At 44.3% G+C, this 25,571-nt stretch overlaps 1 protein-coding gene across 2 annotated transcripts in view; it reads left to right on the forward strand.

The window, feature by feature from the left end:
• The first annotated feature begins 1,237 nt into the window (after positions 1 to 1,237).
• The window catches only part of LOC116978499 (lateral signaling target protein 2 homolog), a 44,542-nt gene continuing 20,208 nt past the window's right edge, over positions 1,238 to 25,571 (forward strand). The window contains exons 1-3 of one of the 2 annotated variants that reach the window (XR_004413464.1): positions 1,238 to 1,815; positions 20,092 to 20,232; positions 24,771 to 24,908. Coding sequence is in view for 1 of the 2 variants with exons in the window: in XM_033029673.1 (XP_032885564.1) it covers positions 1,747 to 1,815; positions 20,092 to 20,232; positions 24,771 to 24,908 (348 nt within the window). In the remaining variant the exon portion in view is untranslated. The remainder of the gene's footprint in view (positions 1,816 to 20,091; positions 20,233 to 24,770; positions 24,909 to 25,571) is intronic. The other variant, XM_033029673.1, reaches the window with a different exon arrangement.

Raw genomic sequence — 25,571 nt, forward strand, 5'->3', positions numbered from 1 at the left:
GTGTAGAGGCAAGTAGTTGTGGTGCGGGGGCAAGTGGTTGGGGTGTGGAGGTAAGTGGTGGGGTGTGGGGGCAAGTGGTTGTGATGTGGGGGCAAGTGGTTGTGGTGTGGGGGCAAGTGGTGGGAGGTGGGGACAAGTGGTTGTGGTGTGGGGGCAAGTGGTTGTGGTGTGGGTACAAGTGGTTGTGGTGTGGAGGCAAGTGGTTGGGGTGGGGACAAGTGGAGGGAGGTGGGGACAAGTGGAGGGGTGTGGTGACAAGTGGAGGGGGTGGGGGCAAGTGGTTGGGGTGTGGGGGCAAGTGGTGGGGGTGGGGACAAGTGGTTGGGGTGTGGGGGCAAGTGGTTGTGGTGTGGGTACAAGTGGTTGTGGTGTGGAGGCAAGTGGTTGGGGTGGGGACAAGTGGAGGGAGGTGGGGACAAGTGGAGGGGTGTGGTGACAAGTGGAGGGGGTGGGGGCAAGTGGTTGGGGTGTGGGGGCAAGTGGTGGGGGTGGGGACAAGTGGAGGGGGTGGGGGCAAGTGGTTGTGGTGTGGGGGCAAGTGGTTGTGGTGTGGGGGCAAGTGGAGGGGTGTGGGGACAAGTGGAGGGGTGTGGGTACAAGTGGAGGGGGTGGGGGCAAGTGGTTGGGGTGTGGGGGCAAGTGGTTGGGGTGTGGGGGCAAGTGGTTGTGGTGTGGGGGCAAGTGGTTGTGGTGTGGGGGCAAGTGGAGGGGTGTGGGGACAAGTGGAGGGGTGTGGGGACAAGTGGAGGGGGTGGGGCAAGTGGTTGGGGTGTGGGGGCAAGTGGTTGGGGTGTGGGGGCAAGTGGTGGGGGTGGGGACAAGTGGAGGGGTGTGGGGACAAGTGGAGGGTGTGGGGCAAGCGGTTGTGGTGTGGGGGCAAGTGGTGGGGGTGGGGACAAGTGGAGGGGTGTGGGGACAAGTGGTTGTGGTGTGGGGGCAAGTGGTTGTGGTGTGGGGGCAAGTGGTTGGGGTGTGGGGACAAGTGGTGGGGGTGGGGACAAGTGGAGGGGTGTGGGGTCAAGTGGTCGGGGTGGAGACACGTGGTTGTGGTGTGGAGGCAAGTAGTTGTGGTGTGGAGGCAAGTGGTGGGAGATGGAGGCAAGTGGTTGGGGTGAGGGGGCAAGTGGTGGGAGGTCGGGGCAAGTGGTTGTGTTGTGGGGGCGGGGCAAGTGGAGGGAGGGGCGGTACTGTGCACGGAAAGGCGGGGTTAGGCGCGTTTGAGGCGCGTCAGCGCGTAAATTATGATTGAGACAGGTAGGTGTGTGTGTGAGTGAAGGCGGAAGGAGCCGTGGTCGCTGGCGGAGTGAGTGCATCATGGAAGGGAGGGGGGACGCCGCCTCAGAGCAGGAATGAGAACACACCTTCGCTCCATTTCCCACGCAGCAAGCCTCCTCGGACAAGCTACCCGGCGCTGGAGGTTTCGCAGACGCTGAGGTGGATTTGAGCGGCCAATATGTCCGAGTAGGCGAATCCACCCGCCGGTCTGTTCGGTGCGAGGAATTGCCCACCTGTGCGTGTACGAGAGAAACTGCCGGCGTTGAAGAGACGGTGTAAAAGTTAGTGTGTCCATGGAAAGAAAGTGAACGACCGCGGGAAAGACAACGTGCGAGACGGGACAACCATATATCAACGGTTCTGATATGGAGATGTCGCTGTGCTTGCGAATGTCTATCCAGAAAGTTGAAGTGGATCCCAAGTCACAACAGACAGGATTGTAGATTCGGCCGCTAGAAGTATCGTTTGTGAATGTACGCCGGCTCCGGGGAAGTCAGCATGCTGCCCGCTGCTGTGAAGAGATGGCTTAACAAGCCCAAAGTAAGACGTTAGACGCTAGACTCGCCACTTTCCCATGCTTTACCATTGTCGTTCGCCAAGAATTTTAAAATTATTGCTAGCTTTTGTTCACTTTCCACATTCGTTGATCGGCTTTTTTTGTGTAGTTTTAATTCATAATCCCAGTTCATAAAGAGGGGAGTCTATCTCTGAAGAAAGTGATTCTCCGATTTGAATCTGTTTTTAACATTAACTGGTAATTTAGTTTTATTTCCTCCTCAGAACACCCCTGAGGACTTCTAGTGGGTGTGTCGTTATCTCAGGAGTTGTTTTATTCCTAACTGCTTCCGTACTCGGTACATTCGTCATGGCCGGTTCATCAGCATCGAGTTGAAACTTGTATGTTGCATCACCCGGGGTAGTAAATAAATTAATCTGAGAACCTACATCATTTTAAAAGGTTCGAAACCATTTTATTTAACGTGCATTTTGCGAAATAATCCCTAAAATAGTGGGGGCAGTGAGGACACAAGGGGAAAGATATTTGTGGTAACTTGGCTGGATTCACCTTTCTCTACATTTTATAATTAAATTAACATTTCTATCTGTCGCTCAATTACTTAAGTTGATTGTGTAATATAAATAGAAATCACTGAATGCAGTCAAACTTAGTTCGCGTGCGGATTCACTTGTGACTTTTTAGATCAATCCTGAAGGTAAATATCTGAATAGAAACCAAGGTTGGTTATTTTCTGAGGGAAATTTAGTTTGTTAACCATGTTATTGACCAGGAGCGAACAATGATAGAGATATCTAAAGGTTTGATCATTGTACATGCCTATTCAGTTCCTCTGCTGGTCACTTCTGGTTTACTATAATTTCGTTTTGCCTTAGCCAAGGCAATCTGCTTTCCCCATGTTAATTCCCTTCACTAACATTTGAACATGTTGCTTGAGCAGAATTCCACAAGACATATTCCTCCATACTTTCTAAAGTTCTATTTTGAATGTGACTGAGAGGGTTTCATGTATTCATTTCGTACCTACCCAATTTACACTTTGAATTAATAACTGAATAGCTTGGAAAAGCTATGAACGTAATCAATTCTATTTCTCACCATGTGGCGGTTGAAGTCAATTCCAGTATATTTACTTAAATAAGGGAAACTAACATTTCAAATGAATATGATTGTCATTTCTTTGTACATGGATAAAGATTGTCGAGCAATATTTCTAATTCCGATTATGTTCTATTACAATTTGCACAATTGCTTGACATGGATGTTGTATCTGTAACATCTACATTGTTATTAATGAATCATAAATAACAAATTGTGTCAATTTGGCTCTTAACTTTTCTTTGCAACATTAGATTTGTAATGCTATGACGTCTCCTTTAAATTGCTGCATGAAAATGTAGTTATTCTTTACTAAAGTATCAAAATTGTCCAGATTTACTTTTTATGCTAAAAGATTTAATTGTATCTTAAATTATAAAGTCAAATTCATTTGCATGGACCTTGGTTATATGGAAACCCTGTGGTCGTATAATTTTTCAATCCAGCAATGCTTGCATCAGCAGCAAAACTTCACTGAAGGGAAGTTAAGAATTGCGGACGGATATAAATTGGCTTCTGATGGTTATATTCACAATACTTACAAATATTCAGACCACGTCTGTTTGCACTGTCACTTTTTGTTTGTTTCTGAGTAGAACTTGGTCCTGGTGTAGGTGAGATGGAAGTTAACATGGTGGAGTGCTTGGCCTGGGGGGTGTGCAAACTCGGGAAAATGCCCAGTATCCCTCAGAACGACATCTGCAGGAGCGCGTCCAGGTGCAGCTCCTTAAAGTTGCGTTAGGGAGCTGGAGCTGCAGCTGGACGACCTCTGGCTTATCTGGGAGAATTATAAAAAGGAGTATAGTGCAGTAGTCACACCTAAGTGGCAGGCAGAGACTAGATGGGTGGCCACCAGGGTAGGGAATAGGTAGAGAGTTCAGGGATCGCCTGAGGCTCTGCAGAACAGTTATACCCTTTTACTCACACCTGGCGTATTGTGTGCAGTTTTGGTCTCCAAATTTGAGGAAGGACATTCTTGCTATTGAGGGAGTGCAATGTAGGTTCATGAGGTTAATTCCCGGGATGGCTGGACTGTCAAATGTTGAAAGAATGGAGCGACTGGGTTTGTATACACTGGAATTTAGAAGGATGAGAGGGAATCTTCTTGAAATGTATAAGATTATTAAGGGATTGGACATGCTAGAAGCAGGAAACATGTTCCCGGTGGTACACAAAAAAGCTGTAGAAACTCAGCGGGTGCAGCAGCATCTATGGAGCGAAGGAAATAGGCAACATTTTGGGCCGAAACCCTTCTTCAGACTGATGTGGGGGGGGGGCGGGGGCAATAAAGGAAAAAGGAGGAGGAGCCCGAAGGCTGGGGGATGGGAGGAGACAGCAGGGGGACTGAGGAAGGGGGGGGAGATAGCAAGGACTAACAAAATTGGGAGCTAAGAATTAAGATTAAAATTAAGAATAGTCCTTCTTAAACAACGTGTTCCCGGTGTTGGGGGAGTCCAGAACCAGGCGGCACAGTTTAAGAATCAGGGGTAGACCGTTTAGAACGGAGATGAGTAAAAATGTTTTTCACCCAGAGAGTTGAGTATCTGGAATTGTCTGCCTCAGAGGGCAGTGGGGGCTAATTCTCTGGATGCTTTCAAGAGGGAGTTAGATAGCGCTCTTAAAGATGGCCGAGTCAATGGATATGGGGAGAAGGCAGGAAAGGGGTACTGTTTGTGGATGATCAGCCATGATCACAGTGAATGGTGGTGCTAGTTTGAAGGGCCAAATGGCCTACTCCTGCACCTATTGTATATTGATACTGTTGAGGGGAATGACGGTTCAGGGGACAGCAGGAACAGTCAGGTTTGGCACCAGGCATGGCTCTGAGGCACAGTGGGGTAGGGTGAAATCAGACTGGTTATAGTGATAGGAGTTTCGATAGACAGTGGGACAGACTGGGGATTCTATGAAAACAAAAGGGACTCCAGGATGATTTGTTGCCTCCACGGTGCCTGGGTTCAGGATGTCTTGGTGCGGCTGCAGAATATTCTCGAGGGGGAGGGGGAGCAGACAGAAATCGTTGTGCACGTCTTCTATTTATTCATGCAAATAACTTGGGTAGGAAATAGATGAGGTCCTGCGGAGTGAATATAGGAAGTTGGGCAAAAGGTTAAAATGCAGAACCTTGAGGATGGTAATCTCTGGATTATTATTGGTACCACGTGTTAGTGAGGGTAGCAATAGGAGGTTAGGACATGGCTGAGGAGTTGGTGCTGGGGACAGGGATTTAGATCTCTGGACCGTTGGGATCGCTTCTGAGGCAAAGGTGACCTGTACAAGAGGGAAGGATTGTACCTGAACTGGAGGGGGACCAATATCCTTGTAGGGAAGTTTGCTAGTGCTAACAAAGAGGGTTTAAATTAGAATGGCAGGTGAGTGGGAATCGGAGCAGCAGGTCAGCAAATTGAAGAGCTGATGAGAAAGTGCAGGTTATGACAAGTAAGTCTCAAAGGAAGGACGGGCAAGGAATGATTCACGAATAAGAGTATAAGAAGGGCTGAAGTATATTTACGTAAATGTGAGGAGTATTGTAGGTACAGCTGATGAATTTAGAGTCTGGTCCAGTGCTTGGAATTATGATGTGGCCATCACAGGAACTTGAGTGGCAGATCAACATACCTGGCATTTGATGTTTCAGATGAGATGGAGAGTTTGGTAAAAGAGCTGGAGGATTTGCTTTACTAATAGGACAGGTTTGTAGGGATATGGACCAAGCATAGGCAGGTGGGACGAGTGTAGCAGGGACATGTTGGCCGGTGTGGGCAAGTTGGGGCCCAGGGGCCTGTTTCCACACTATCACTATGACTAATCGGGAAGAATGTCCTCCGAGAGGACATACTGGAGGGTGCATCTACTGAGGCATTATGGGTTGAGTGAAAAAATAATAAGAGCAATTACTCTAATTAGATTATAATATAGGCCTCCTAACATCCAGGGGGGAATAGAGGATCAGATATGTAGACTGATTACGGAAGGATGCAAGATACACAGGGTTGTTATAGTGGGTGATTGTAACCTCTCCAATATTGACTAAGACTTACTTGGGCCAAGTGGATTAGCTGGGGTTCCTTAAACAGTATATGGATAGTTGAACTCGCAGAGGGACCATGCTGGACCATGTGTTGGGAAATGAGCCTGGCCAGATAATTGGTGTTATGGTGGAAAAGTGATCACAACTCCAGAAGTTTTAAGATTGTTTTGACTAGGGACAGGTCTGGATGTTGGGGGAAGGCACTTAATTGGGGCAAGGCAGATTCCAATGTCATTAGGCAGGAGCTAGGGAGGGTAGATTGGGAGCGGTTGTTGTTTGTATAGTCCATAGCTGACGTAGGAGTTGTTTAAAGGCCAACTGATCAAAATGCAGGATTAGCATGTTCCAGTATGGAGGTGGGATAAAGATGGAAAGGTAAGGGAACTGCGAATGACCAAGGAGGTTGTAAACTTGGTCAGGAAGAAGATGGCAGCGTTTGTCAGGTTTAAGAAAGTGGCATGAGACTGGGCTTATGTGGAATATAAAACTAGTAGAGTTGGTAGGACTGAACTCAAGTGGGTCATTGGCAAGCCGGATTTAGGAAAATCCCAAGGCTTTTTATACGTGTGTTTAAAAACAAAGTATGTAGGTGAGGTACTAAATGAGTACTTTGCATCTGTATTCACTGAGAAGATCTTGGAGGACAGTGAGATTTGTGTAGAGAGTAGAAATATGCTAGAGTAATTTGACATCGAGAAGGAGGTGATGCTGAGGCTCTTGAAGAACATCAAAGTGGATAAGTTCTCTGGGTCAGATGACATCTGTCCCAGGTTATTGAGGGCGAGAATATTGCAGGGTCTTTCATGAGGCCTTTGTTTTCTCTCTAGCCATTGTGAGGTCCTAGAGGACTGGAGAGTGGCCAATGTTATTCCTTTTTTTAAAGAAAGGAAGTAGAGAGAATCCACAAAACTATAGGCCAGTGAGCCCTGTGTCAGCGGTAGGGAAACCATTGGTGAGAATTCTTTGTAATAGTATTTGCACTCAATTGGTAAAGAATGGGCTAAGGGCTAAGTAGGGATAGCCAGCATAGCTTTGTACATGGCAGGTCATATATTTTTGTTTAAAGATACAATGCGGAAACAAGCTCTTCGGCCCACAGAGTCCGCACCGACCAGTGATCCATGCCCACAAACACTATCCTACAGTAGGGACAATTTAGAGTTATACCAACCCATTTAACCTAGGTTAGTATTCAGTATACTAATACTGAATACTAACCAACAAACCTGTACATCTTTGGAGTGTGGGAGGAAACCGAAGATCTTGGAGAAAACCCACGCAGGTCATGGGGAGAAAGACCTGATGAGGTAGAGATCGGCTGCCTCACCTGACCTAAGTGCCACGATTTCCGGGTGGGGGGGGGGGGAGGGTTGAAAGCGCGCTTTTGTATTTTTGTTTGTATTGAAGGAGGTGCCAGACCACACGCTGCCGAAAATCGGTCATGGACCTGTATACATAAATGACCTAGGTGTAATTGTCGATTGGTTTGTGAGAAGTTTGCTGATGGCACCAAAATTGGAGGAGTTGCAGAAGATGCAGTGAGATACAGATCAAATGCGGAAATGGGTGGTGAAATGGTAGATGGAGTATAACACGAGCGAGTGACGTGTTCTACTTTGGGAGGTTGAATCTAAGGGGAAAGTATACAGTTAATAGCAAGTCCCTTTAACAGCAAAGATGTGCAGAGAGATCTTGTAGCCTAAGGTCCAAGGTCACATAGGTGGACACTAAAGGTCATACGTCTCTGCTACCTTCAGGTAGAAGGTACAGGAGCCTGAAGACTGCAACAACCAGGTTCAGGAATAGTTACTTCCCCTCAGCCATCAGGCTATTAAACCTGGCTCGGACAAAACTCTGATTATTACCAACCACTTTCTGTTATTTGCACTATCAGTTTATTTATTCATGTGTGTATATATTTATATCATGGTATATGGACACATTTTATCTGTTTTGTAGTAAATGCCTACTATTTTCTGTGTGCTTAAGCAAAGCAAGAATTTCATTGTCCTATACAGGGACACATGACAATAAACTCACTTGAACTTGAACGTCACTGAAGATGCAGCGAAGTAGATAGGGTGTTTATGGAGGTGTATGGTATGCTTGCCAGAGGATTGAATAGAATCAGAAAGCCATGGTGCAGCTGTGTAGGACTTTGGATAGGCTGCATTTGGAGTTATGCGTGCAGTTCAGGTCGCCCTATTACAGGAGAAACATTGAGGCTTTGGAGAGGGTGCAGAGGTATATCAGAGTGCTGCCTGGATTGGAGGGTTTCGGCGTTGAATAGACTTGGATTGTTTTCTCTGGAATGTTGGTGGTTGAGGGGAGACTTGATAGAAGTATATAAAATTATGAGAGACGATGATAGGGTAGACAGTCAGACCTTTTTTCCCCCAGGGTGGAAATGTCCAACACTAGAGGGCATAGCTATACGGTGAGAGGGGGAAAGTTTAATGGAGATGTGCAGACATTGGCAGATGTGGTGGTGGAGGCAGATACGATAGTGGTATTTAAGAGGCTTTTACATAGGCTCTTGGAAGTGCAGAGAATAGAGGGATCTGGATCATCTCCAGACAGATGAGATCAATTTAACTTGGAATCATACTCATCTCAAATATTATGGGCTGAAGGATCCATTCCTATGCTGCCCTGTTCTATGTCATCATGTGATCTGCAGTTAGTTGATGGAGCAAATAATAGCTTTCTTTTGTCAAATCACGGTATTTATTGCTGCTTCCATGCTGAAAGTCACTTTTCCTGGGTCAGATTAGCGGCAATTTTTAGGTTGTCCACAGACCCTCTTTGATTATTGGTAAAAAATGGAAGCTCAAATTTGTGGAATGATGATGCATAAATATTAGCTTTTCCCTTTTTCTCAAATCTGTGTACCATGTAAACAAAGTGGATTTGTATTGTGTTTCAGACAGCTTCAAATCACCAGTGACATGCATCCATAAAAAATCCAACGTATTTCCAACCTAATTTAAGCTAGTCTATTCTACGATTGCTACGAAATCGGTTCTTTTTGGGTTTATTTGCAACAGGTTCACTCTTCTTGCAGCTTTATGGGCTGAAGAAAATACATTTAAAAAAAACCAGACAATTACCTGTATGGATCAGTGTGCCAACCTGGTATACTGATGGTGTCCAGACATGCCAATTTGCCCTCCATTTTCCCCAAATGCCAACATTTGGTCCAAATAGTAAAATGAGTAGGAGCTAAGTTTACTGTCCCAATGCCCCTCGTTATAATTGGTGCTGTTAGCTCTAGCATTTGAAATCTTATTGGACGATTTTTGCCAAATGTTTTGAAATGATAGTTTGCACTGATCTTCATTAAAACAGCAATGGCACATACGTGAGGGAGAAATTATAATTGCAAGAAAGGACCTTGTAAGATGAGCGATCGGTGTGAGTATAGGAAAAAGAGAACAAAAGGTTGGGCGTAGCTCTGACACATTGTATCCACAACAAGAAATGTACCTGCACAGAGAAAATGCAAGGCTGTTCATTGTGATGGGTGTCTCAGTCAGGCAGACGCCTTTGGTGAATAAGGTCATGTTGATCTGGTATTGTGAGCTGAAATGACAGTCCTGATGATGATGAATGGAAAAGCAGAAGACATTCAGTGGGTAAGAACAATTTGAATTTGTTGGAATAGTGAGTGAACGTCAAAAGAAATAGTAGAAAATGGGGGAGAGATTGCTGAGTTTATGATACTCTGCTACCTAATTAGATTAGGTTAAGGAAGAATCAGTTGTACGGACAATTTTGTTCATTCATACTTAAGACAATGGAGTACTATGAGTAGGTGGAATTATTATTATTAACCATCTATGGTGAGTTCTGAGATATTCTGCAAGTGATTGTGTGTTTTATCATGTTTTAACTATCCTGAGTAGTGTAACAAATCCAATACCCTGGGCAAGGTTTTAGTCTGCTGCCCCTGGTTCAAATAAATGAGTGTCTTTGTACTAAGAAACGAGTGGTTGAACCACACTTGAAGCCTGTTCATTAATTTTTCAATACTGTATCAAGAAGAAAGAACACACATTTTAAGTTTTCTTTGATTTGCAGATATGATAGTGATGTTTCAGAGGCTTTTTGATTCAATTCAACTCAACTTTATTGTCATTGCACAGATACAAGTATGGGTACAACGAAATGCAGTTTAGCGTCAGTCCGTAGTAATAGTGCAATATAGAAATAAAAATACAGAATAAGCAAACAATGTGGACGGAGAGACTGGAGAAATCTATCGGCGGGACTCCGATTTCAGCAATGTGATAGTGTTGTTGTAGAAGCAGTTCCTCATCCTACTAGTACGAGACCTGAGGCTCCTGTACCGCCTCCCTGATGGGAGGAGGGCAAACAGTCCATGGTTAGGGTGGGAGGGGTCTTTGATGATCTTCCCCGCCCGTCTCGGACACCGTTTTCGGTGGAGGGCATCCATGGCAGGGAGCGGGGCACCGATGATGTACTGAGCGGTTTTCACCACCCGTTGTAGTGCCTTCCTGTCCGCTACGGTGCAACTGCTGTACCATACCGTGAAGCAGGTGGTCAGGATGCTTTCGATGGTACAGCGGTAAAAGTTGGTCAGGATCTGGGGGGCAGGTGAGCTTTCTTGAACCTCCTCAGGAAGTAAAGGCGCTGCTGCGCCTTTTTGATCAGCTTGGAGGTGTTGAGGGACCAGGACAGATCCTCCGAGGTGTACCCCGAGGAATTTGTAGTTGGAGACGCGCTCCACCTCAGTCCCGTTTATATGGGTGGGGGTATGTCTGCCCCCTCTGTTCTTCCTGAAGTCAACAATAATTTCCTTCGTCTTCTTGGAGTTGAGGACGAGGTTATTGTTGGCACACCAGGTTGTCAGGTGCTGGTCCTCATCCCTGTAGGCTGACTCGTCGTATCACTGATCAGTCCTACCACCGTGGTGTCGTCGGCAAATTTAATGATGGCGTCGGAGCCATTCTTAGGGATGCAGTCATGGGTGAAGAGGGAGTAGAGGAGAGGGCTGAGCACACAGCCCTGTGGCACAGTTCAGTGTTATAGTGGAGGAGGTGAGGTTGTTGACCCTAACAGACTGTTGGTGAGGAAATCCAGTGTCCAATTGCAGAGGGAGGTGGAGATGCCAAGTCCGCTGAGTTTGGTGATTGTAAAGGAGTTAAGTCTGACACACTGTAACTTTATTGAGTCTTTAATAAAGGCACATGTCAAACACGTCCCAGTACTGACTGCATCTAGTCTTCAGGCGTACTGGAACCAAGGGAGGAGCAAGGGGAAGATATCACAGTTATACTGAGATGACTGGGCGTGGTTAGTGGTATTGAGGTAGCTACATTATAGGTTGCATGCATAAACCATCTACATCCTTTCCCTTAGAAATCTAAAATTGAAGTTATAACAGTGGCAGTGTGATTATACAACACATGCAAATTTAAACGAAATCACCGTAGCGGACAGGAGGTTTGACAACCCGACCCGAGCGTGTGCGTATAGCACCATCACCCTCCCCACCAGATAGAAGAGGAGGCGGAGCAGTAGCAGCCGGGAAGGAGAAAGTTGGCGGAGTCCCAACCGGGAATGCGGAAGGTGGCCCAACCGTCACAGGTGATCCAGGACGAGGAGACGGGGGAGAAGGAGAACGAGCAGGGGAGGAGATCATCTGCCCGAAACCAGGAAGCGCAGAAGGAGGAGAACGCGGCAAGCGAACTGACCGGGGCATGCAGGGAGCTGTGGGGTAATTAGTAATGACAGGCTTGAAACGCAACGGAGGAGCGTAGGGATCCGCAGGAGGAGGCAGAGGCTCGTTAACGGCCAACAGAAGCTGGCGGCTCCGGCGGTAGACAGTTCCATCAAAGTCCACCAGGTAAGATCTCGGGGAAGTGTCCACACCAACAACGGTTGCGAGTCGGGAGAATCCGGTGGCTGTCTGCATGCGGACGACCTGGCCAGGCAGTAGTGTTGAGAGCGGGTGGCAGGACTTGTCGTGAGAGCGGCGCTGTACCTCATGCTTGTGAGCAATCCGTTGCTGAACGGCGGCAGGCTGGAGGACCTTGGGCACCAGGGATTGTTGGGCGATCGGCATCGGTGGGCGAAGCACGCGGGACATCAGATGCTGGGCAGGGGATCGCATGGTAGGGTCCCGTGAGATGTTGCGAAGGTTTAGTAGACCCAGGTAGAAGTCACCATTGGAGAGACGAGACTGCTCGAGCAAATTCTTGGCACTGCGGACAGCTCGCTCGGCCAAGCCGTTGCTCTGCGGGTATTCGAGGCTGCTGGTATAGTGAATGAAGTTCCACTTCACAGCGAAAGCCTGGAATTCTGCACTGGCGAACTGACGGCCGTTGTCGGTCTGCAAGCGGACCGGGGACCCAAAGGTAGCAAAGTGTCTGCGCAGCTTACTAATAACCATTTCAGAGGTGATAGCAGGGAGAAGGTCCACTTCGAACCAGTTGGAGTATGAATCAACCAACACCAGGTAGTGCTTGCCTCGCCATTCGAATATGTCAGCAGCCAGCGAGATCCAGGGCATGGCAGGCGCAGGCTGCTGCAGAAGTGGTTGGCGCTGCTGATTTGGGGCAAGAGTGTTGCAATCAGGACAGGAGGCTACTCGGGCTTTAATATACTTGGCCATGCCGGGCCAATAGTATTGTTCTTGGGCATGTGAGACGGTGGCATCGGCTCCGGGATGCCCCATGTGGGCAGCGTTGTAGTACAAGTCGTATAGGGAGGCAGGGACGACCACCTTGTGACCCTTGATGATGATGCCGTCCCGGAGCACAAGCTCGTCGCGGACCAGAAAGAAAGGGTGGGGGCCCGCAGTCAGTGAGGTGCGTCTGCTGGGCCACCCCTGCTGGATGACAGCTGCGAGCTGTTGCAGGCCGGGGTCGTTGGCGGTGTGCTCAACCAGGCACTGCAGCTGCTTAGAGGGAACAAAGTTGACATTGAGTACCTGCAGATCCTCCTGCTCGTAGGGGTGCCTGTCACAGGAGGACCGGGGGGGCCCGGGACAGCGCGTCGGCCACATGCATCTCGGTGCCCCTCTTGTACACGATCAGAAAGTGGAACCGCTGGAGCTGTAACATCATGCGCTGGAGTCTAGCTGGAGCGATGTGGATAGGCTTATTGAGGATGGTCACCAAGGGTTGATGATCCGTCTTGACGGTGAACCTGGTACCGAAAAGGAAGTCCTTGAACTTGGAGCAGGCGAATACAACCGCAAGAAGCTCCTTCTCGATTTGTGCATAGCGCTGCTCAGTGTCTGTCATGGTACGCGATGCATAAGAAATGGGCTGCAGCGAGCCGTCATCATGGAGTTGCAGGCAGGCAGCACCGAGTCCGAAGCGGGAAGCATCACACGTAACTACAATTGGACGTTGCAGATCGAAAAACTTGAGAGTCGGTGTGCTAATCAGCTTTGTTTTGAGAAGGTCGAAAGCCTGCTGGTGTTGGGGGAACCAGGACCAGGCAATGTCTTTTTTCATCAGTTGCCTCAGGGGTGCGCTCAACTCGCTGAGGTCGGGGATGAACTTTCCCAAATAGTTGACCATGCCCAGGAAACGCTGCAGGCTGGTCACGTCGGTCGGGTCAGGCAGCTCGGAGATAGCGTTGGTCTTCTGCGGATCAGGATTCAGCCCGTGGGCTGTGAAGATGTGGCCAACATAGGGTACTTCAGCTACACGGAACTTGCACTTTGACGGGTTAAGTTTTAAGTTGATCTGGCGAGCGCGGTCTAGAATCCGTCGGAGGTTGTGGTCGTGCTCAGCAGCATCTTTCCCATAAACCAGGATGTCATCCATGATAATGGCACACGGCAGGCCGGCAAACAGTTGCTCCATGGAGTGTTGGAACACTTCGCTAGCAGAGTTGATGCCGAATGGCATCCGCAAAAATTTGAATCTTCCGAAGGGGGTGCCAAAAGTGGTTAAGTCTGAGGAGTGTTTGTCTAGAGGTATTTGCCAGAATGAGCTCCTGGCATCAAGGACAGAGAACACCGTGGCCTGACCGACCTGGGCAGCAACATTTTCTACAGTCCTCATGGGGTAATGAGGACGTCTTATTGCCAGATTTAAGTCTTTGGGGTTGATGCACCCGTATCTCGCTCTTACCCTTCTTCATGGTGGCGACCATGGTGGAGACACACTCGGTGGGTTCGCTGACAGCTTCAAGCACTCCCATGTCAACCATGTTCTTCAGCATGGCTTCGACCTTGCCCTTCATGGCAAATGACACCCTGTGTGGAGCACGGAGCACTGGTACAACCGACGGGTCAGTTGCGATCTTGTATACAAGGGGCAGCTTACCCAGTTCATCATCGAATAGGTCAGGGTACTCGGAGAGTGGATTCAGCATCACCCGCACTTCGTGGACAGTACGGTCAAAGGACACCAGCCCGAGATCCTGACACGCCTGATTGCTCAACAGAGTCACAGTCACAGTCAAGAATGAAAAACGACAGGTCACGCGAAGATTTCTTCAGCACACAGTGGAAGGTGGCCCTCCCCACAGGTTTTAGCTCCTCTCCCCCATAAGCACGCAATATGGAGCGATCAGCAGTTAACAGCTGATTGTTCCTTATCTTCCTGAACAGGGATGTTGACATAACATTCACCATCGCCCCCGTGTCCAGCCTAGCAGTGAAGGATTTGTTGTTGACAGTGACAAGCACAGAAGGATCGGGGAGGTGAGATTGATTATGAAGGAGAGAATAAACACTGGCATCTCCCATGGAAATACTGGGCTCAGAGTCGAGGGCAGCGTCGACAGAAGACTGGGAACCAAATTCGTTAACTTGTTGAAGGTTGTTTAAAACTTGTCTGGGAGCTGGAGGAACGTTCCCACGGGAGCGACAGGCAGCTGATAAATGGTTCATCTTCTTACAGAAATTACAAGCTTTACCAAATGCTGGGCACTGCGACTGCATAGAGTGGACATAATTGCAGTTGGGGCACTTCTTGACAAGCGGGACCCAATGGTCAGCCGCGGTGCAGGGCGAACGTTGTCTTGCCTGCGACGGGGCATAGCAACACCAGTCAGATTAATAGCCCGATTGTCAGATCCCCTCTGCCCATGTAGCGGGGCAACCACCTCAGCTATTCGGCATGCATGCATAGCCTCAGTCAGGGTGAGATCCGGTCTTCGCAGCAGCTCCGCTCGTAGCTTCTGATCTAGCATGCCGGTGACCAAAATATCTCTGGTGAGCTGATCACGCATGTTCTCGAAACTGCACCGCTGAGCAAGGTAGCGCAGGTCAGTGATAAAACATTCAACAGGTTCATCAGGCTGCTCTTTCCTTGTAAAGAATCTAGCCCGCTCCAATATACGGTTGGAGGGCAAGTCACAAATCTCCGCAAACTTGCGTAAGAGACATACCGGGTCGTTGGCAGATTCCGCCGGCTCGACGACCTGGTCGTTGTCATCCAGGACCGCTGGATTGTAAGTGAAAGCCTGAGCACGCTTCATAGCATCGGGACCGGCAAGGTTCAGCAGGAGTGAGGCTTTGACCGCATCAGGGTCGTTTCGGTGCACGATGTTGATGAAGTGGTTGTAGTCCATCACGGAAGTAGCCCATCACTCCGCAATGTCAGCGTCAAAAACAAGGGGAGAGGGCTTGCGGCACGAGAATGGCATGGTAAATAGGGAATTAAACACTAGTAAAACTAGGAGCAAATAAAACCCGATAAACAGGAGGCTCGCGTTTAACTTACTGACACCATGTAAAGGAGTTAAGTCTGACACACTGTAACTTTACTGAGTCTTTAATAAAGACGCATGTCAAACACGTCCCAGTACTGACTGCATCTAGTCTTCAGGCGTACTGGAACCAAGGGAGGAGCAAGGGGAAGATATCACAGTTGTACTGAGATGACTGGGCGTGGTTAGTGGTATTGAGGTAGCTACATTATAGGTTGCATGCATAAACCATCTACAGTGATCAAGCTAGCGGGGATGACAGTGTTAAAGGCAGAGCTGAAATCAATGAACAGCAACATGATGTAGGTGTTATTGCTGTCCAGGTGGGTCAGAGCAGAGTGTAGGGCCGCCGATAGGCACATTGCAGGAAAAAGAGAGATATGAATCATGTACAGGCAGATGAGATTAGTTCAACTTGGCGTCATGTTCGGCACAAGCATTGTGGGCTGAAGGGCATCTACCTATGCTGTACTGTTCTATGCATGATACTCTCTGCTTGATGGTCGGACAACAATGAACAATCACCAAGGACATTCATTTCCACACGCTCTATGTCTACAGTGTTAGTTCGTATCCTGAAGAGGAAGTACACATTTTTCCAACTGGGTGGGTCTGCATTGCAGAGGCAAAGTCACATCAGAAAAAAACAATGCAAAGCATTTGATTGCATTCAGATCCCTGTAATGCTTGAACTTATTGTCTGAGATTTTTTGTAAATGAGGTGTATTGAAGCCTTGAGCACTTGGCATTCATCTGACCTGGTTGAATTTCACTGCTACTCCTGGGATGCACGCCAGATATCTGTTTGACAATTGAAAGAAAAAGATGGTCTTAAAATAGACATGCAAACTTCTTGTCCCAACTTGGTGAAGGGGAGAATGCTCACATTTACTTTAAAGGAAGGAAGAACAGAACACCCTGAAAAGAATTGTGGACTAGAGCAGGGCAGCATATATTTATGAAAGGAAGATCGCATCTGACTCGTCTTATTTGATGTGTAAAAAAGGAAAATCAGTGCATTTGATTTTTCATACAAGATTGTGTAATATTGGTGCTCAGTGAACCAGCTATCCTTCTACTTGAATTGCTAAATGCCAAAATGTAAGCAGTAAGGTTTTTTTTGAGCAGCAGTGGTATGTTGATTTTAAATAGGAGATGATGGCCTTGCTACAATTAGATGTTTTTTCCTGAGACTGCAGCTGATGTATTTGGTGCAGGTTTGGTCAGCTTGTCAGTTTTTAATTTTCATCAGTACAGTTCCTCCAAATGTTAACCTATCTTGTTCAATCACTTGTTATAGCTATTTTAGTTTAAACTTTTAGTTTTGCATCAAAACTATTCCCATTCTAAGTTTTATTTTTAGAACTGTGCAACAATGGCAGTGAGCTTTTGTTTGCATTTCCAAAAGACTTCTGTTTATGTTGGAGAAAAGCAAGACCAGAAGTCTGTGAATTGTGCAGCTTCACTGATTGCACTTCTTCATTCATGTAACTAGTTTCAGTTCAAAATATATCAGCTCTTTCCTGACCTTATTGGAAACCAGCAAGCTATTTTGATATAAACAAGTGGTTTTTAACATAGCTTTTGGTTGTAAGAGCTATTCAAAAACACATGTTTAACATTGCTAACTATTTCCAAATTGCATGAAACAATTAAAAGAATAAAGAAGCAGATTTAAGATTTTCCAATATAATGGGGATTGGGGAATGGAAGAAAAGTTATTTGAAGAAAAAGGAACTGATCCATATACCACAAAATGTCAGAAGGCATTTGATAAAATACTGTATCAAATTTAATTGCCGAAAATAAACATTCATGGCACTGTAGTGTAGTGGCATGGAAAGAAAACTAGCTGGTTAACATGAAACGTGCATAAATGCATCTTTTTCTGGTTTGTAATGCGTGATGTTCCACATGGATTGGTGCTGCGACTTCAACATGTCATGATTCATGCAAGTTATTTAGATGAAAGTTCTGAAGGTCTGGTTGCTAATTTTGGGTAATAGGACACAATGGTATGTTGGGTAAGTGAATAAATCTTGACTGAAAACAAGTGTGAAGGAAATAAGAAATTGTCCATTTTAGCAGAATTTAAAAAAAAAAAATCATTCCCTAAATAGTGAAAGACTGCCAAGTTCTAAGTTGTAGCGCAATCTTGGTATACTGCTCATGGTTTAAGCAAGGTTTGTATGCAGATAGTGAGTAGTAGCACTACTGTATATTCTACATCCTGGTATGTTTCTCTTTGCACGTCTTGTTGTACTTGTGCATGGCTTGATTGTATGGTTTGGTTGGACTAGCAAACATGCAAACAAAAGCTTTTCAATCTAACTGCACATGACAATAAAATACCAATACCAAACAGAATGCCGTCATTTATTGCAAGGGAATTGAATACAAGAGTATGGAGATTATTCTTCAGCTATGTCGGGCATTGATGAGGTAACATCTGAAGTATAGTATTTAAGGAAGGATATTCGTGTTAGAAGCATTTTGAAAAAGGATTTATTGTTTTGTACTGAAATGGGCAAGGACTTGATTAAAGCATATAAAGTGGGCAAGGAAGGATATTTCTTCTTGTGGGAGAATCTAGAACTAATGTTGACTGTACAAAATAAAAGATTGTTAACTTATAACAGCTATGGATTTTATTTTGAGGATTGCAAACCTTTGGCGCTGTCTTCCTTAAAGGCAGAAGAGGCTATTTATTTAAGTGAAGATAAAAGGGCATGAAAATATGTCTCTATTAACAGGGCGTGTGAAGACAAGTGTCTAATTGGGTCTGGCATGGTGGTATTAGATGGTGAACCAGATTTGATGGGGTCAAGTGGCTTGCTTGCTTAGCCTGCATGTTATTATGATCTAGATTTGTATGGTATACTGATCAAAGCATATCATTAGAGTGATTAGGATTCTCTTCTATCCCTTGGTTCAGTTTTCTTTCTTGATGAGGATTAGCTGAGAGGACAAGCTGGTAATACTTTCAATCACTTCTGTTGACACCTTCTGACAGTCAATTCATTCCATTGCCATAAATTTAGAATGATCACACAGTCATGATATTGATATTATTTTAGTTGTCATTAAGTATCACCAGTGGAATGCTGTAAAATTACATGCATTCACATTACTGTAGCAATGTTACAAAATTTTGAGATTTTAAAAATCAAGTCTGTAATTTATCCCATCAGATAAAGCATAAAAATAAGTTTAATTTGACACCTAATTCACTTTCATATCTCAAGTATTTAAAAAGTTATGGCCATTTTCATACTCGGAAATGAGCATCTTGTTCCCTATTGATTTTCTATGGACATAACAAAAAAGTTGTGATCGTGAACAGTCAAAAGCCCATAACTTTCTTAAAAATTAAGAGAACTGAATGAAATTTTCAGTTATCATAGATTGAAGCATTCTGAAACAAATATAAAATAATCTTACTTGGATGACCTGAAATTAAAGCATATAATTAGTTAGTTACCTAATTGTAGCTAATTTCAGACTTCAATTACTAGATCTAAACATCTATCCATTTCTTAATAAATGATTAACATTTTTAAATAGCCTAAATGTCCAAATAATATTCACAAATAATTCACAATAAAACATGATTTTTAAATCTCATTTACATTAATTTATAGGCCAAATGGAAGGAATTCAGTGTTCAATTGCTGTAAATAAATGCCCATTTAAATCAGCTTTCCAGTGGGTCCCTGTGGAACGCGCTGGTTTAGAACGTTCACATTGCGGTAGATTTGTGCCCCCAAATGCCCAGAAAAATACTGCGGGATATAATTATCCCAAAATGAGCTACTCGCAATATTAAACTTTGTATAAAGGGATCTTTAGAAGCCCTTTTTAATGTAAAAATATACAACCTACCTTCAGCTGTCTGCTTTATAAGACCCTGCGGTTGCTGGCGGTCGCGGGTTTAGAGATTGATTTTTAAACTACTATAACTATTATTCAAGGCCTTTAAACCTAATAATAGCTTTTGCGACGGGGTCTTCCAGCGATTTTTCGTTAATAATTAACTAGGCTGAACATCTTCGATTTGAACAGCCTAGAGAAAATCGCGTTTTAAACCCGCCCCCTCTAAACGGCGCCAAAATCGCGCACACTTGCAGCGGCAGATTTTCAAAGACGCTTCAGGTAGGCTTTGCAACATACCTAATTACTGTAAACCAATGCTTTAAAAGCATTAAAGTTGTATAGAATTACTGTTCGGCTTGTTAATATTTGGAGAAGGAATAAACAAAGTATACAGATTATTCCCCAAGTAGTGTTATTTATTCAGAATCCTTTGTTCTCATAACCCTTTGCTGCAGAAGAATTTGCTTGACTTTTAATAGTTACTGGTCACATATTTGGCCTCTTGTTGCTATGAACTGCTGCCAATGGAGTTTGGGAGTATGTTTCGTGTGGAGAGGAATCTTGTCTCTGTACTGCTCACACTTCCATTTTATGTTTCCAGAGATCCAACCCACACCCATTGGCTCAATTCTTCTATGCAGATAAGGAAGTGATTCGAGTGATGACTGAGCTGAATAATGTGAATCTGCACAATGACCCCCAAGAGTATGTGGTGCAACTGAACAATCTCCGGGCCAAACAGGTCAGTGAGTTAGATTTGTATTGTTGGCAATTCGTACCAATTGTGTTCTGTTTTTGAGGAACTCGAGGACCTAGTTTTCTGAGCTTGGGAACAAGAATGGAGGGGATGATGGTGTTGATTGTCAAACTGTAGTCTTTGAACAACAGCCTGATCTAGTTTTGTATTGGGCAAATGGTCCTGTGCAGAATGGAGAGCCAGCAAAAATGCATTATCTGATCTATTGTGCTGCTAGACAAATTGTAGTGGGTCCAGGTTCTTGCTGAGGTAGGGGTTTATATGCCCCAGAAACAAGCTTTCAAATCAATTAATCACCATGGATGTTAGTGCCACCAGTTGCAGCACTAATCCAGATTTATATTGAATGGCTAGATGTTTAAGGGCGATAACAGTGACACAGCGGTAGAGTTGCTGCCTCGCATCTCGAGCGACCAGTGTTGGTTCATGACTATGGGTGTTGTCTATGCAGAGTTTATGTTCTCCCTGTGACTGTTTTCTCTGGTTTCCTCCCACTTTCCAAAGACATGCGGGCTTGTAACTTAGATTGCTTCTGTTAATTGCCCCTAGTGTGCAGGATAGAAACATGTACGGATAGTCGATGTATGCTAAAAGGCCTGTTTACAAACTATCGCTGCACCAAACTAAATATTCTGAAGTTAGAGTGTAGACACTAGTAGTGGTCATATTGATCAGTTTGGGAGTAAATCCAATTGGGTTTTGTCAAGCAATTGTGTATTGTTGTAATGCAAAATTGAAGTGCTACTTGGAACTGACCTTCAATCTTGATTGGTGTCTTTCTAGCAATTGACATACTGTAGAAGTAAGAACACACAGCCCAATATTTTTGTCAACTGAGAAATTTCATTTAAATATCAAAAGACATCTAAATCCTAAAGGAAAAAAATATATATTTTCCTTCCCTTTACCCCACTGTACTTTTCTAGTTTCATGTCTGATATGTTAATGCATAAATAGCTCAAAAGTATGCAGAGGCATCCAATGGGCCACAGCCCTTTAGTCCATTCTCGACTAACCTGTTGACCAATTCTCAAGTTCATTTATTTATCTTCCTGAACCTGTGGTGGTGCAGTTGGTTTTGATTTAATGGTGCATTTGCTTTAATCAAGCTCTTGATTACCCTTTGAGTGATGCAAGATGCATGGCTTTCCTGATTTCCACAATAGAGTGTGACCGACAAATCTTTGAGAGTCTAAAACCTGTTCTGCACATGGTGCAGTATTGGTGTGTGCACTTGGCACTAACTTAAAACAATTGTTCCTGAAGACACTGTTCTGCATCTAGAATGCATGTCAATTAGGACTCGTTTAGCAGGTAGGTAGGCAATTATTTAAAAGAAAGATTAGGACATGGTTTAGTCGTATGTTCCTGAGCAATCCTTCAGCTGATGATGACTTGCTTCCAGCCCAATTCTGAAGTGGGTGATGAGGGATTTGTAGAGTCTGCTGCAGATGATGGTGCCTAATGGATGGATAACACCAAAGTAGAGAATGACCATTCTGCATTGTATTGATAAGCTAGAGCCCAAATCAAGAACACACAGAAGCCCTGAACAAAGAGCAAGAGGAGTACACCATCGTGTACCCAACTGCCCCATTAGGCCCCTTCTGCGCAATTTGTTGGGGGGGGGGGGGGGGGGTGGAGACTTGCTAGTCCCAATTTTAGCCTGATCACTGATCAGCTATCTTGGGATCCATTTGAGAGGTGGCTCCTGACATTTTTCTTGCTGGGATTCTGCATGCTCCTGATACAGAAACATGAGATTCTCAATGGCAGTAAAATCCTCCTCCATTTTGAGTGGTCAGGAGTCGGGGGTTCTCATGAGTTGGGGTTGTGGCACTATCTTAAAAGGCTTTTGGAGAATCCTTGAACTGGTCTCTCCTCTTGCTATGACAGGGTGTTTGCTTTATGAATATAAGAAAATGCTAGAAGTACTCAGTGGATTGGACCACATTGCTGGAAAGAAATGGTGTTAACATGTAGGGCAAATGCCCTTTGACCTGAAACCTGTTCACTTTTTTAAATTTCCATCTCTTTTTTTGTTTAATTTTAATTAGTATACAAATGACATGGCCTGCCCATCAGTGCAGGTTGAGAGTAATCAGTCCTGATGCTGGGGATGTTGGCCTGGGAGAGGGTCCTGAAGCTTTTCCTACAAGTCAATTTAAAGGATTTTGCAGGAATGGAAGCTGTACACTTCTCTGTAGCTTGTCTGTATTTAAAATGCCAATTGAGATGAGGTTCACAGATGATGGTGAACGTTGTTCAGGATTTGATGTTTGATCCTCATCTTGATTGAAGGCTTTGCTTGCACATTGATACTAAATGTGTTCTTATTGTCAAAGTTTGAGAGGGAAGTGGAACTGTATTTCCAAACTCTCATTACAGACCTTTATCAATGACAGAATATGTTATGCAATAAGTTGTGTTTTTTTGGGACATGTATTAAGTGCCAGACCCATCCTTACATGCTTCAGCGAAAGAGTTGATAATAACATAAAGCTTGACCTCTTGCCCTGTACAGGTCAAAGATATTGGATAGATTTGGCTCATTTTCCCTGAAGTGAATGAGGCTGAGGTGGGTGAACTTTCAATGTATAAAATTGGGAAGTACGAATAGGGTAGATGGTCAAAATCTTTTTCCCATGAGCATCAAGAGAATGCATAGGTTTAAGGTGAAAGTGAGGAAATTTAAAGGTGATCTGCGTGGCAAGTATTTTTTTTAATACTGAGAGTGGTTGATATCTAGTATGTGCTGGCGAAGAACATGGTGGAATTGGACACAATCAGAATGTCTACGGAGCATTTATAAAAGCACTAGAATATGATCCGCTCTGAACAACAACTTGCTCCACACATCTCCTTTAATTTTACCCACAGTGACCTTAGTGAAAACTTGTGGTGTGGAGCAAGTTGCTGGAACTTCTTTTCTTTACCATCCCCAATTGTTTTTTTAGGTTGCTGGATTTCTGTTGTACTTTGGGTTCCTGAGGAGGGGGCCTTGCATTTTTCCCGTAAGACTTGGTCATCCAAAACTACCTTGCTTTTAAGCTTAATTAACTATTGGATCTCTTGATGGCCAGTCTAATTACACAAATGTCAAAATGCTCATCTTTTTGTCTATTTCGTAAAGTTATTTAAAAAAAATATGCCGTTTGCTCAATAGGAGCATGTCATGTGACTATTTTTCAGCTCAAAAATAACTGGCATTTTCTCTCAATGTGCTGTTGTCCCATTTTTGTCCCTGTTGTCGTTAACTGCAATTCCATTTGCAAGGTGTATTCCAAATTATATGGATTTTTCAATAGAAATATTGTCAGAACCATTTTTTATTGCTATGATTCTTGATCTCATATTCGCCTGTAACTTTTTGTATCGAATTGTCTATACATACATCATTCTAATTTGACACGTTATTTAGCATCAAACTCGTGACTGAGGGGGAAAAAGTTATATGATTGTCTGGTACAAACTGAAGTTCTGAAGATTTGATGAATGGAAATGTCCAGTATCAAATTATTAAAATATTGATAAAAGATATGGAATTGACTGGCACAAGGACATAAGAATATCCTTGATAATACACATCAGAAATGTCATCTCTGGAACGAGGTGTTGTTAGTGTTTTGGTGTTCCTCCAGGAGAAAAAGTTAGATATAGCTCTTAGGGCTAGCGGAATCGAGGGATATGGGGAGAAAGCAGCAACGGGGTATTGATTTTGGATGATCAGCCATGATCATATTGAATGGCGGTGCTGGCTTGAAGGGCCGAATGGCCTACTCCTGCACCTATTTTCTATGTTTCTATTCGACACAAGATCATTTGCTTTGGCTGGTGTTCTTCTCAATGCCACTTCAATCAAATGCTTGACAACTGCCCAACCGATTGAAAGGAGTTATACTTGCTGCCTGGTAGCATGGTATGAGGATCTTGCTGCACATGAGAATGCAACTGCGTATTTGTGGTTGTGTGTGCTTTATATCCTGTTTCATGCTCTTATCCAGTAATTGAATCCAGCACTAGGCTAATCATTTCCAAATCCAAAAACAGGTCTTCATGAATGTCAGTGGGGATAAATTTAAAGGAGATGTGTGGGGCAAGTTGTTGTTCACAGAGTGGCGAGAGCCTGGATTGTGCTGGTAATGAGCATGGTGTTTATTAGTTGCTCGATTTGCACTGAAGAAAGTACTGAATGTTGTCCTCTCCTGATCAAAATTCAAACATTCTATATTAATTTGCCCTCCCTTTGCCATTTCATAAACTGAGGATTTGTTATTAAATGTCACCTTTAACTTTGGACTTGGACTTCATAATTTTCTAGATTTTGGAACTAAATGACTATAAAACCTGATCATGCAGCTTGGATTGTATTTTCAAGTTCTAAAAACAGGTTATGTTGCTGTATGTCTGTTTGGAGATTGGGGCTCGGGTTATGTAGAAGAGAGCAAAGTCTTCCAACCCCAAGCTAAGAAACCTTTTCCAATATCAATTTGGATGACACTTCAATTTTCATGTAATTTCAGGACCACATGCTGCAGATAATTAATCAGATCATGGATGAATGCATCCCTAATGAGCGACCAAATCGAGAGTTCCAGGTCAAGTTTCCTGATGAGATCTTGCAGGACCACCTAGGAGTACAACTTTGGTTTGCTGCTGAGGTAAGTCTCAAGGGGTGAGAAGTGCTGCCAATCCAAAAGCCACAATTTAGTCATTGGCACTTGTCTGGTTTGTTGGCCTATTGTGGGGATCTCGTTGATTTTAGCTTTGGCCATTCTCCATGCAACACAAGTTCAATGTTATTGGTGATTTATTACTTTCACCTGTGGTTTAAATTTCTGCTTCTCACTTTGGGAGAAATAACTAGTTTGATTATTGTTATCTATGCTAAAACTCTTTGGAATCTGAACTAAGTTTTAAAAGCAATGGCTAGGCACTAGTTTATGTAGCTAAGGTTGGCAATCTTTATTTTTGCAATTGTCAGTTAAAAACATTTGGAGAAGCAGTGAATTGGAGGAAATGCAACTCTTCAAACTCCTATTAATAGGATCTTGTAATGCATTATTTTTAGTTATATTGCATTATAGGCCAAAAGGAACCAGATGCTTTCAAGAAGGTAAAGTTGAGTAAAATGTGCATGAGACTTCAGGAGGTATTTTTTTTATTTTTAGCTCTAGGAGATAAATTTAACAATGCAATCCAGTTATTCCTGATCTATAGCATTCCATGATTTGTTTTGTTTTGTAATTACCAATATCATCATGATCTAAATCTGTACATTGTATGTTTGGTTTAATGAGTTGACATTTTGGTGGGTGGAGTTT

This window comes from Amblyraja radiata, chromosome 11 (assembly GCF_010909765.2).
Source record: "Amblyraja radiata isolate CabotCenter1 chromosome 11, sAmbRad1.1.pri, whole genome shotgun sequence".
Taxonomy (NCBI): Eukaryota; Metazoa; Chordata; class Chondrichthyes; order Rajiformes; family Rajidae; genus Amblyraja; species Amblyraja radiata.